The 14039-nt window shown below is 40.3% G+C and overlaps 1 protein-coding gene across 2 annotated transcripts in view; it reads left to right on the forward strand.

Annotated features, from left to right (window-relative positions):
- LOC126406589 (inositol polyphosphate-5-phosphatase A-like) overlaps positions 1–14039 on the forward strand; it is a 169859-nt gene that overhangs the window by 97433 nt on the left and 58387 nt on the right. For both annotated transcript variants that reach the window (XM_050070953.1, XM_050070952.1), the window contains exons 5-8: positions 961–1024; positions 3205–3308; positions 11293–11345; positions 12814–12933. In XM_050070953.1, the coding sequence (XP_049926910.1) occupies positions 961–1024; positions 3205–3308; positions 11293–11345; positions 12814–12933 (341 nt within the window). The remainder of the gene's footprint in view (positions 1–960; positions 1025–3204; positions 3309–11292; positions 11346–12813; positions 12934–14039) is intronic.

Consider the following 14039-nt stretch of genomic DNA (forward strand, 5'->3'; position numbering starts at 1 on the left):
ACCTCCCGTTATCTCGTCTTTTACCTTGCAACTTCACTGTATTCTCTCTATCTTTGCCAATTTCTCTCTCGTGTTTTAATTTGGTCGCTCTGGTCTTTTTAGTAAAAGTTACTCACCACCCTCTGCCTCTCTCTTTGAGGGCAGGAAGGAGACTCCGAATTATCCCGCGCCAAAGGTCTGCTATCTCAAAGACACAGAGGATTGAGCTTGAGCTTTGCCTCCATTTGCCCTAAATGTAAAGAGGGCAACAGAAAAGCAGTGTAGTGGACTGTGAACCGCATCAAATCCCCCTCTGCACCACTCTCACTTCTTCCCACAGACTTTGATTGGCTCGTCCGCCGACTGGGAAAGTTTCCTGATTGTTCACAGGGAAAATTAAGATTTTAAGCCTATTGAAGTTGATCTTTGCTCATTCAAAAGTCCATCTGAATGTGTCCTTTGAAAGCTCAAATTGTTGACTCGCCACATTAGAAGAGTCTGAGCCCGAGAATGGGGTGTACAGAGACTGAGTGTACTGTACTGAGGGCACGTTGCACCTGTTGTTTTGTAGTCGATGGTGTGTAGTGTTTGTGGCTTCCCGTTGAGCGTGTGCTGTGGAGTGTGTTAAAGAGTGAGGCTCTATACTCGCAGCCCAGTTTATTAGTCAAGCATTCTCACATTAGGTCAATCCTTTGCACACTCAACATTGTGAAAAGGTTATGAGCAGGGTTCTTGGAAAACAGAGAAATAGTGTGATAAACTCTAGCACTTCAACAGGTTGGAGGTTTTGCAAGAACGGTGGAAACTGTAGGAGCTTTATTTCACCAATCAGGTGGAGAATCTTTGTCTATGAAGTGATAAATCTTGATAATCTCAATCTGGATTCTGGACCAGATTCAGAACCAGAAATAAATATCTTGAGAAGTATGGAATAGTTTATGGAAAATATGTCAAATCTCACCAATACTTTTCCTCTTGCAGGCTCTGGGAAGTTTCTACTTTATCCACGAGTCTTTGAAAACCATCCACCAGTTTGATTTCAAAGGTGAGTAGCCTCCTTCCAACACACTTCCACATATACATCATCCCCACCGTGTCGAAATGAAATCCTCACACCATGCCCCCTCATCCCACCCCTGCGTATCACACACAACCATTTACAGGCTATTCCCGCTTCCATCAAAACCAGCAAGCTAAGATTGGCTTTGAGGATAATGTAAAGGGAGGGGGACAGAATGGTAATGCTTATTAATATTAGGATTTAATTCATAAGATTTCGGGCCTACAGTAATGGTGTGCGGCGGGTTATTGGACAGTTACGGCGGTCTCATCAGGCTGCGGTGTCAGAGGGCCTCGGGGTCCTGCGGCCGCGCTAATTAAAGAAGGGATATAGATGTGGAGGCGCCTCGCTTCCTATTAGACCCAAGTCAGCATTAGCACCAGTTACCCCAGTGAAGGACAGGGCGAAGGCAGGGGAGGGGTCGAGAGGGGAGAGGACCGCTCGCCATGTACACATGTATATGTACACATGTTCTTAAAAGATCTGACTGAACATCAGAATTAGATAAACTACTACATTCTGTGATGGGTTGCCTTTTTCACAGCAGACAGGAAAAGCATCTGTGTTACTACTAACATAGAACCATGGCTCTGTTCTAAACAAGTGTCCCAGTAAGCCATGACAGTGAGCCAGCACGCACAATACCAGGACCCTGAAACTGAAACAGTTAAATGGACCTCAGCCATCATCCATGTTATTATTTACGCATATGCTTTATATTAAGGATGCACTGATTTATTGGCCAAATATCGGTATCGGCTGATACGCGCCTTGTTGACCGGCATCAAACTATCGGTAAATCAGATGACATTTACCGATGGCATTGGCTGATATATTTTTTTGTTGTGTCACATCAATTTTGTGCGGTCCAGTTGTCCCGGGGACGTTAAAGAAAGCGTATTTAGGCCAAACAGAGATCTTCCGTGGGACGCATTCTACTGTTTCCCCGATAATGCTACACTGTGAGCAACTAATCCTAGCTAGTTAATGTTAGCTGTTAACTGGTAGTAGCCAGTAGCTGTACAAACAGCTAAGAAAGGTTGCATGTAGTTACATTATGATGCATTCCTGCTCTCGTCAGTAAAAATGAGTAATCGGCAAATGTAAATTATTACATTATCATGATGTGTTCAAATGCAACCTTGTAAAATTTAGTTTTTGGCAAGAAACTTGAATAAATACAGTTTGAAGGAGAAATTCGTTGACATTTTTGCAGCATTATAAAATAGACGTTAGAGAGGGAATTAAATATACAGTAAAAAGGCTTTTGAAGCAGTTTTTTATGTTTTCATGTGAAAGAAGGTTGTTTCATGATGAAATTTGTGTTCAATCAGAGGTAGTTTATTTAAGGCCTGAAAGACTTTAAAACAGTTCAGTTATTTTTAAATCAATATTTCTTTGTTTCCCTGGCACAAAAGGGGGAATAAATAACAATACATATCAGTATTGGCCCATCGATGCATCCCTAACTGATATGATTTTATATCACAACAATATGTCGTTACACCCCTATCTGACTTCAGTTCTCCCTCAAATCAAGACCCTCTTGGACTTTGTCACATTATTTATGTAGCCCAAAATCACAAATCAGCAACATTCATCAGAAGACCAACATGTATGACACCCTGTATCCATAGACTCCTGAATCGGATAAATAAGTACCTCAACATTTTAAACACTTTAACATAAAGAATATAGCGCATATAGATCCATCTTCCAGGACAGACAGATGTGCAGTGTGCTCTCTATTCTGTACAAAGTATAAAGGAAGAGGAATTGGTTGGCCCAGTAATTTTATGTTCATGTAATAGTAAATGCAGAGGGATCAGGATATGTTGAGGCTCATTATTCACAAACTACCTAAATCATCCCGTGAGATCAAAGACAGACATATATTTAATTTTCCCTGTGTTGTGACCCCTCACTGTCTAACTCAATACAGATGTTCTTCAGTCCGACCAGCAGGTGGTGCAGTTGTCTGAGGAAGTTGCCCCGGCTTTTAGTGAGCTCTGATTGTAGCAGGAGATTCAGACTCACACATGGGGTCTCCAAAAATTAACCTGCCATGTTTGTAACAATAAACTGTCTTTCTCCCCTTTCCATGCTCTCCACCTCCTCCTTTTCTTGTTCTGTCTCTGTCCTTCCTCCTACCATTTCCACTTTAGCCAAGAAATTCAAGAAGGTTGTAGGGAAGGAGACCTACTCAGAGACACTAGAAAGCACACCCTCACTGGAGAAGGAGAAGTTTCCACAGGACTACTTTCCTGAGGTGGGTAATGTAATAAGCACACTGACTGATGGTGGTGTTGTTTGTGCTGGGACATGGACTGACAGATATCACAGTGAGAGGGGGGAATGTGTCATGACAAATGAAGCCTTTTTACATCGCATATAGTGCACAGGTTTAATAAAGCTGCTGAGTGTAAAGTCATCAATCACTCATTTGAAGTACAGTACCCTTTTTCCAGACATTTAATGTTGTGTATAATAAAAACAAAAACTAATGAACTTTGATATATTTTTCTCTTAACAAAATTGATAAACGAATCTTATAAAACACCTCAGCCATTGAGTCTTGTTATGTTGTATAACCTCAGATAATAATTTATATAAGTACAAGGGATGTCACTTCCCTTTTTTAATACATTTTTTAAAAAAGCCATTTCATTTTCTTTTACATCTTTTTGTTTTAGAGTTCAATCTTTTTTTCTGCTTTGAAGAAATCCAGCTGACACATGGCTGATTTAAAGACAAATCAGTCAAAAAATTCAAATCGTGAAACAGAGACAAAGTCCTCGTTGCTGTGTCCCGTGGAGCAATTCTCTGCTCACTCCGCTGTGTTCAGTTTTCTGGTTTTGGTGGCGGTGTGTTATCAGAGGGGAGCCGAGCGCTGAGCATAGCTGTGCTGATATAGTAATAAAGAGCACGACCGCCCGTGTGTCATCCCTGCACTCCCCACTCATCTGTCAACCATGCTCCGACGGCCGCCTCCGCAAATATATGCAAAACAGATGGATACGGCCCCCTTCACACACTTCCCCCCAATTTCCGTCTCTTTCACACACTGCAGGACTCCCCACCCCGAGCCACCCCAGACATACACACAAACATTCACGCATACACACACCTAAACATCTTCACGTCTCAGGTTTCCCACTTTCCCATTCTGGAGATGATCTAAAACCAATTACACTGATTGAGGCACAAAGCCATTTAAAATGATTACAGCAAAAGCATTGTTCTGCGTTTAACAGGACAAGCAAAGAAAACCACAAAACAAACGTGGCATGGCTCAGCGTGAGAGGGATGAGGGGAGTGATGTAGAGAGAAAGGAGGTTTGCTGAAGGGGGGGATAGATGAGAAAAGTTTTGCCCGGTGATTTATGCCTCTTTCCCGGCTGGGATATGAATCTGGGATGATGCTCCAGAGAGCAGCACTCCAGATAATGTTAGCCCATTTAAAAAGAGCAGATTTGTGTAGTCTATCAGGGTCGCTGAGTATTTTTTTTTCCTCCCGCCTCCCTCCCTCCTCCGGTCCCTCCGTAGTGAGAAATTGGTTGTTATCATAGATCACAGATACTGCTCAAACCTCTTATGAAAGATGAATTAATTTCACTAATGCTTTAATGCAAAGCTCTCATGAGGGAGGCAGACTGGTGATAACCCCTGCCTCGTCCCCGCTTCCTCCGCTAGTGATTTATGCCCTCTTTTAGTAGATGAAACCGCCTAGATTTGCCATCCATCTGCAGCTTTGAGGAATCCTATTACACGGGGATCTTGGACCGGACAGAACGCCACACAAGAGTCCCAAAGAAAGCAACTGGTTTGTCTCAGCTGAGCTCTCAGTTTTGGGTCATGCAGCCTCAGATGGGATGAGTAATTGTTGTAACAAGTGTGAAAAGAAACCAAATGATTTAAAGTTAACAACAAAGACGCAGAGGGCAGGTATCTTGTTTACATGATAATTGTAAATACAAAAAATGTGTGTGAAATTCATCCAGCTTGTCAGACAGAATCGTCTGAGGAAGGTTAGAGAGTGACAGCAGACAGCTCAGGTGGCCAGCAGGAGACAGATGTGTGTGTTTCTTTGCTTGTGTCTTCCCTTTACAGTCCCCCATTAATAAAGTGTCAGCTCCTGATGACATCATGGTGGGAGGGCTCGGTGTATGCGTGTGTTGGTTTGTGTGTATAAAAGAGAAACCAAATGTCATTCAGTACATTTCCCTGCACTTGAGCGGTGTGTGATGGTTAGACTAGTGTCACCATACTGGAATTTCCAACTTCGATATAATTCCTGAAAAAATCGCGACATTCAATACCATGAGGAAAAATTGACATTGAGAGCATAAATTTAAAATGATTTAAAGTTAAATATAACTAGGCTATAACGTGACAACAACTTTATTTGGTGTGTAGCAGAGAAAAGCAGAATGACTTGTAACATTAACAATAAGTAACACTTTACATTAATGAAAATAGTATTCTCGTAGTAGTGCACAGAAAAACTTTGAGATTGTCACACTTATATAAAAAAAAAAAAACACTTTGCAGAAGCCTGTATGCAACCGGAGGGAATAATATGATTGACAAAAAGACAGCTGTGTGTGTGAGTGACAGGAGGCAGGGTTTGGGGGCACTACAGGAGTGTGTGTGTCATTTGAACATAACATTTCAAATATGTAGAATCGATACGTGTCGATAAACTAATGTTTTTAGTTTAGACACGACGTGTCCATATTTGGAAATTTTCACAAGGTTCTCAATTATTTTTGAGATTAATCATTTTGTTTGTAGAACTGTACAAAAAAAGAAGTATTAATACAATTTCCCAGAACCCAATGATGTCTTCAGATTGCTCATTTTGTCCACAACCCAAAAATGTTCTATTTATGCTGATATAAAACAGAGAAAAGTAGCTCATAATTAAAAAGAGAAAAAAAGATAGTTGAAAAGTAAACATATACTTTATTATCATAGTAGTTGCAGATTAATTTTCTGTCATTGGACTCATTAATTAACTAATTGTTTCAGCTCTTGTGCAAAGTCTCTTACTGAATAGAGCACAGAAATCAAACCAAAAAAGTTTTTTTTCCTGAATAATATCACTCAACACTCTGAAAATATCCATTTTCATTCAACCTGGATCATGCTCATGATGGCTCTCTATTTCAGCTTTTAAAAGTGGCACAAACTCAATGTCATAAAATAAAATATTGGGTAAAATCACTTACATTCACACTTCCCGCTCACGGCCCTTCTCTGCTCCTTGATTCTGATTTAAGTGACAACCCCTAAATATGCAAAAACGTCACTTCTTTCCGTAATCCCACCCTGAGTTATAGCTGTAAGTGAAGGAGAAAGAAGCGGGGACATTAATTGAAATGCTGAATAAGAAGGAAGTGGACAAAATAGTGGGCGCATTTCTTCTGAAAGGTCGCCGTGATGGATTTGGCGGCTTGTCGTTTCCCGTTGTTCCGTCAATCTCTCCGCCTCCCCTGTGGGTATTAATATATTTATTTGTTTGGCGCAGTAATACATGCCTCCAAAAACCATTGCATCATAAGGATTTGTCATTGCCTTATATAAATAAAGTATACGACCCAGACCTTAATGTGCCCTTGCTATTGATTGTTTTACACAGCCGTAGGAGAAAAAAAAAAAGAGAAGGGGAAGGGAGTAGCGGACAGGCTGTAGATCAACATCCATATGAGTTTGTATTTGTTGTTTGGCACCATGAGCGTGTCCATAAAAGCATTGACTTTTCATACCCTTTTAGTGCCCTCTGTAGTAAGCTCTGATACGGGGCTGTGATTACTTTCAAGTTCTGCCCCCGATGAAAGTTAACTTCCTTCATGTTTTTCTCCTTTGATTTAAACCCCTGTGCGTGATTCACAGATGCGTACGTTAAGGAGATGAAGTCATTTAAACTGGCATTGCTTGTAAAATGCTCTCCGCATTTATCACCAGACAAGACACCTGTGACACAGATGCTGTTCTCCGTGACAGGCGTGATCCACGAGACTGCAAGGAGCTCATAAACGAGGGGATAATGTTGAAATGAAAGCTAAATGAAGGCTTTCTGCGCTCATTTTTTTGTATACAGAAAGATCAGAAAATGTATATTGATTTTTACAACTGAACTCAACTGCAAAAATCCAATTTAGCCCGTTTAAATCCATCATTTTTCTTTCATCCTCTTGAATTTAACGTGAATTCTCGAAGTACTTGGCATTCCTACATCGTGTTTACTGCAACGTTTGAGTGGTGACAGTGACAGAGACTTCTCTCTGCACATGTGGTGCATCTTTATCCGAACACACACACGTGCTGTCCACTCATATAAACCCTATGTGAGGCCCTCTCTTATTTGATGGCCCCCCTGGATGATGGAATAAAGATAAATGTGACTGTCTACCGGGGCTCAAATCAATCAGCGTTTGTGTGTATTACTTATTACTCACAGTGCATTTCTGTCACAGGGCTTTTGTGTAACCCCCTCCTCGCACCCCCTCCCTGCCCTGCACTCTTCTATCACCCCAACTCCAAACATCACCCCGCCATAATATTATTTATGGGGGTTGGACTTTGAGCTGAAATATAAGAAAGGTCAAAGAATCAAACGGGATGGACCAGGAAACAGTGGCGGGAGGGTGTTTTGGACTGGGAGTGTGTGCGTGTGTGTGTGCGTGTGTGTGTGTGTACTGACTGTGTCACATCTGACATTTTATGGGAGCGTTATTTTCCATTGGGGAGTTTTATGTAGTGGTTTCCAGTTTCCAGTGAATCCAGTGGTCCTACTTCCCTCCATCACCCCATCTTGTCTTTTTTCCCCTATTTCCTCTGTCTGTCTGTTTCTTTCTCATCCCTTGTGTGTGTGTGTGTGTGTGTGTGTGTGTGTGTGTTGCGGTCAGCCCCTGTATATGTATTGCCTGACACCCCTGGACGTGACCCACTGTGTAGCAGCCGTTCATCACTGTCATGGGCGGAGACGCCATCGCTGACCTGTAGAAGGTCAGCCAATGTCACCCCGAGCCTTGTGACCTTTTACCGTTGCCCTTTGACCCCCAACCCCTCGTCCCCTCTCACTGACTCTTTATAACCACCAAACCTGATATATGATATGATTACATATCACCTCTCTGTTTAATCCAAATATGGCTTTTATTCTAAATAAATGTGACATTGCATCGCAAAGACTATATTGGCTAAATTTACCCATTTTCAAGATATATGTGTGTGTGTGTGTGTGTGTGTGTATGTGTGTGTGTGTGTGTGTAGGGGGGAGGAAGGGGTGATGATGATGTTTCAGCAGGAGATTAAATGGGGCTGGACAGCATCTGTGTCATCGTCTCTGCTCCAATATCAGCTGCAGCAACCAAATCATGATGTCATCATGTCAACCAATAGAGAGGGACACTTCTCTTCTTCTGCACTTTGATTGATTGCGTGAGATAATCATGTTAACTGGACTCCCGTTACAAAATAAAAGCGCTTAAATTATGTAAAATAGACAGCCAAGTGCATTTTTTTTCTTACCTTCTGCTATGTATATACCCGTTCTGCCTGACCGGGACGATCGTCCGTGTGTGTTTACTGTGTGTGTGTATGTGTGTGTGTGTCATGAGCGTGTTTATAAGCAAGCGATGAAGCAGGGGGTCAATCAGTCATACGTGCAGGAAATGGGGCAATCTGGGGCCGGGTGTCAAGGAAGTGATGGATTTTAATGCTGCGATTGTAGTTAATGGCTCTTTAAATTAAATCGAGATTAAACGTCTCTGGCTGCAGTCAGAGCTTGTATGGCCACTGAGCAAATCCCACCCCCCCTCCACCAACCCCTCACCCCCCAGACACTCACTTTTCATCTTATCCCTCCTCATCCTCCCCACTTTCTTTCCTTAACTTTACATCAACGAACGCATGCAGTACAGATTTTCACGCAACCTGTGTAATTGAATATACGTGTACAGTTTGTGTACATAAACACATGAATCTAATTACTCAATCCTTTTATTTTTCTTACAAATATATTCTGATTCAGTTTGTTAAAACATTTTTTTTTTCAAGTGTAAGGTCAATCCGTTATGCCGCAGTGTGACACTCACATCTAATTCCATTTGCTCCTTTCAAAGTCACAATATCGGGACAGCGAGTTATAATTGGGCCCATACATCCTGCTGAGGCAGTATGGATTAATTCAAGTATGCTAATGTAATTCAATTTGATACAGTTAATCTTGTACTAATGCAGATTGAAGGATGTGAGGTGCAATCAAATACCTCTTAGGCTTTTAATTTGCATCTGAGGTTTTTTTTCTTTTTTTTTAAATAAAATTAGTCAATTTGTAATTATGTGACCTGGCCCATAATTAGTTTATTCATCACTGCAGTTAACTCCCCATTAGGAGTATCACAGAGAGATAGACAGGAAAAGAGAGAGGCTGAGGCAAAGAGACGTATTTATCTATTCAGAATGAGAACACTCGCAACATCAATTTGTCTCTCATTTAATAACCAGCTTCATGGTGAATCATGTGCTGTTTCAGAGAGGTCTGCGGACTTGTGATTGGATAATTAACTCGAGGCTGGTGGGATCTGATCAAACAGCTGCATACTGAATGTTTATACTGAGTTGAACACTGTATATTTTGTATAACTTTAACCTACAGACTGGATGTTGTGTGTTAAAGCCATTCATTCGACATTTATCAGACATGTAACAGAGCAACTGACTTTTAAACTAACTTTGAACTTTTGAACTAACTTTTGAAGTGTCTAAACAAATAAATTGTGCTCTTGATTCTTTTTTATCAGCTGGATTTGAACTAATAAACAGGCTCCCTGCCTGTTTATACATAGGATTACTGTTGGAAAGTAACTAAAAAAGCATAATAAAGTGTATTACTCAAGAACAATTCTGAAATACTTTACTGGAGTACCAATATTTCTATTTTATGTTACTTTTTACTCCTACTAACTACTTTTCAGCGAGAAATGCTGTAAGTTTTACTGCACTTCATTTATTCACTTGTACATTTAGATACAAGATACTTTTAGATTAATATTTTACACACAAAACAAATGACAAGCTTGTAAAAAAATGCTTACTATAACTTGCACTATTACTTTAACTGAAGTGAAGGATGTGAATACTTCTGCAACTAATGATTATTTAATTATTAAATAATGTGATTTATTTACTCAATTAATCGGTTATACTTTTGGTCTATAAACTGTCTGAAAATAGTGAAAAATCCTCATCATAAGTCTAATGATTTAATTTTATCGTATTGCCAGTTTTGTCCAACCAGCTGTCCAAAACCTCAGGATATTGAATTTACTAACACGTGAGACACAGGAAAGCTCATAAGTGAGCACCTGGAATTAGGCTTGTTTTGGCATTTGTAACTGAAAATTGACTTTAGCAATTAATCAATTATGAAACTACTTGCCAAGCAATTATGTTGTCGACTGACACAGTCTACACTACACAGTACTCAGATTCTTTACTTAGGTAAAAGTACTAAGACAACAATGTAAAAGTCCTGCATTTAAAATTTCACTGAGCAAAATGTGTCAAAAGTGGAAGTACTCACTATGCAGAATGGCCTCTTTTTGAGCATTTTTATCATTGTAATAAAATGTTATTATCAGTTTATATGAATGTAATAACAGCATTTTAATGTTTTGGCAGTTGTCATTCTCAAGCTATTTTATATGCTGTAGCAAGTTTAATCTACAATGACGCATCGTATTATGTGCAGAAAAAGTCTTAATGTTTCAAGTAACTTATAATTGTCTGTCAGATACAAATGTAGTGGAGTAAAGAGTGTAATAATCCCCTCTGAGATGTAGTGAAGTAGAAGTGAAAAGCGGCATCAAGTAGACCTAACCATGTTAAGTAGAAGCCGACTCAAGTACAATACTTGATCAAATGCTCTTTGTTACTTTTCATCACCACTAATGTATTACTTTTAATAGATTATTAATAATTAATGTTTTTCTGCATCTGTCCATTTTCCCAAAGGTTTAATTTCATATCAACCCTTATGATTTAAAACAAAAAGATATTTGTTGATGGAAAGTCAACTTAATAGTTCCTGATAGTGTTGAAAAATGTGAAATCATGATGACGGACATTGTTACATGACTGTGCAACATTTGACATTGTAGCTCTCATTTGCCTTGTGATGACTGAATTCTTCTTAATGTCAAATTCTACCATTGTGATGTTAAATTGAGTCTCTCTGTCCTGCAGTGCAAGTGGTCCAGAAAGGGATTCATCCGAACTCGATGGGCCCTGCCTGAATGGTGAGTCCCTCCAATGACACGCCCCACCTCGTCTCTGTTCAGCCCTCAATCATTACAACCGTATCGTTGTGATTAGAGATGAAGATCCAACCATGTCAGTCAGCTTTACCCACAAGCCCCAATGGGCTGTGCAAGGTGTGGTGGTCATAGACAGGACACACAGACAGCGAGTGTGCCATGGAAGAGAGCAGGGATTTGATTAGACGTAATCGCGTTAGTCAAGCAGTTGCATATGACAGATGACAGAAAGCATTACATGCAGTTGAACCACCTGTACAGCATGAATACAAACTCTGGCTTCCCGTGTGCAGAGCAGGGGTGAGGGGAGGAGGGTGGCTGTGGGGTGGGAGACGGGGATTGTAATCTAATAGAGGGATGACATGAGAACTAAAGAGCTGAAACGGTAAGCATTTAATAGGGGCATGACGTTTGACAAGAGCAGCAGAGAGAGGGGCTGCTGAAGAATAGGGAGATCAGATTGTAGATGGGATAGACAGAGATAGCCCGAGCCATGCATGTATTCATTTGTTCAGGATGTCACTGCAGAATAAACCCCTTGAGATAAGACCAATTCCTCTGGGTGGCCCTGCTGAACACCAGCTAACAAAACGCCCCAGACTGATAGGATCAGCAGGGTGGTGTTCATCGCTGTACATTGAGCTATCTTGCTTTTAGCCTGACAGCACAAACTGAAAGACAGCAGATTAGTGTTTCATGTAGTGATATCTGCACTCACGTGTAGTGTTAGAGAGGCTGGGTTAGAAAGAATTTATCCCCTTTACAACAAGGTTTTTTTTTTCACCATCAGGAACAAGATAATGTGCACTAAGTCTATAATTTTGTGTTCAAGAGTTTGACTCCAAACCCTCGTTAAAAATACGCACAGTGAGCTTTAATCAATGCTTAAAGGGGACCTATTATGTTATTCTGTATTTTCTTTCATACATATGATGTTACAATTTCAGAGGATGCCCAATTTCGATCATATTCTTGGTGGTACATGTCCAGTTGTGAAGATTTTGGATTAGAAGCAGTTGCCGCTGTACTCTGTTACAGTCATTCCGTTGCAACGAACAGGATAACCTGGGAAAACTGACCAATCAGAGCAGGCTGGGCTTAAAGAGACAGGTGCTAAAATGGAGCATCTCAGGCAAGGGGTGGAGACAGGTGTTCCAGCACAGACAGTATGAGGAAAATAAAGTGTTTTTGAACATAAAAATATGTAAACATGTTCTAGTAAAAACCCAAAATACATTCATAAATCTAAAAATTAGCATGTTAGGTACCCTTTAAGTTGCCTGTGATTACTATGTTCAAAGTCTTAATGCAGTTGATGAAATAAAAAAGCAGCAATTCTCTTGTGTACTTTTTGCTTCAGTTTTCTCACTTGAAATGAAACATCACATGTTTGTGCGTGTATGATGTTGTGGTTGAAGAAGGTCACTCAGACTGTCTTCTTTCATCCCAGTGCCTTTGATCTGGTCAACATCCACCTTTTCCACGATGCTTCCAACTTGGTGGCCTGGGAGAAAAGCCCCTCTGTCTACTCTGGGACCAGGCAGAAGGCGCTGGGCTACGTTTTAGACAGGTACTGTATATGTCTTTGTTTAGCTTTTCATCCATACTGTATTGAACATAGTTTTCTTTTCATTGTGACCATAAAGAGATAAATTCAAGTCATTCCCACCGTGGGGAGACTCTCTGTGCCTACTGTGACTAGATCACAGTTTACAGTGATGAAGTGATGATGATTGTTCACAACATATCTCAAATTAAATTAAGACTAAGGAGTTACAGGTGTGAGCACTTCTACATTATCTACATTTTTTATAGATCATTTGCATAACGCTGTTGATATTTTTTATAAAAAAATAAATAAGTATAAAAAATACCATGTTTCAGAACCGGATATGTGGAAACATGTAGCACTATCCTCAGTCCCCAGTCCTGTCTGGCAAAACCTGTATTGATATTGTAATAGAGGCTTAGAGTGAGACCGAGCAGGAGAGGTACAGCAGGGAAGATTTCAGCAGGATTCAGTCCTAGACCAGAGGAGATTACATCTGTCTGTAAAAGTAGGGGGTCTTACTCACTACACGGTCTGTGAACTCCCAGCTCTCTTTTATCTGTTCTTTTTCTGTCCCTCTCTCTAACTCCTCCTTACTTTTCAGCATTTTCTTTTCTTTTTTTCTTTTTTTGTGGTGTAATCCTACATTTATCTTGGTTTTTGTTGCACTACCGGCAAGCAAATGGATGCAAGTATTCGTCGACTGCCCGTTTGGGACATGTGTCTGCCCAACACTTCGGTCCACTATATATAGAAATCATAATATATTAAATATCAGCCAGATTGCCATGATATCCATAGGGATTATTTTTATTCAAGAAGTATCTCGAAATGGTTTTTATATCATTAAATTTATGATAGACAATATTGGTCCCTACAGGATGAGTCCTAATTTCATCACAGTAACATTTACCGAGCACATTCATGCTCCCCAGAGGAGGCACCTTTCCATGAGCTCAGCCCCCAGGTCTATTTGTAAACTTTGAACACTAGAAATAAAAAATGATCGCCCTTATTTCTATAAAGTCTGCTGTAGATATTCCATAGAAGATGAACCCTTAAGTTCTGATGGACTCCTGACTGCTCCTGGCCAAAATGTCCAGTTCTGTATTAAGTGTATTATAATC

Source organism: Epinephelus moara, chromosome 19, assembly GCF_006386435.1.
Source record: "Epinephelus moara isolate mb chromosome 19, YSFRI_EMoa_1.0, whole genome shotgun sequence".
NCBI lineage: Eukaryota > Metazoa > Chordata > Actinopteri > Perciformes > Serranidae > Epinephelus > Epinephelus moara.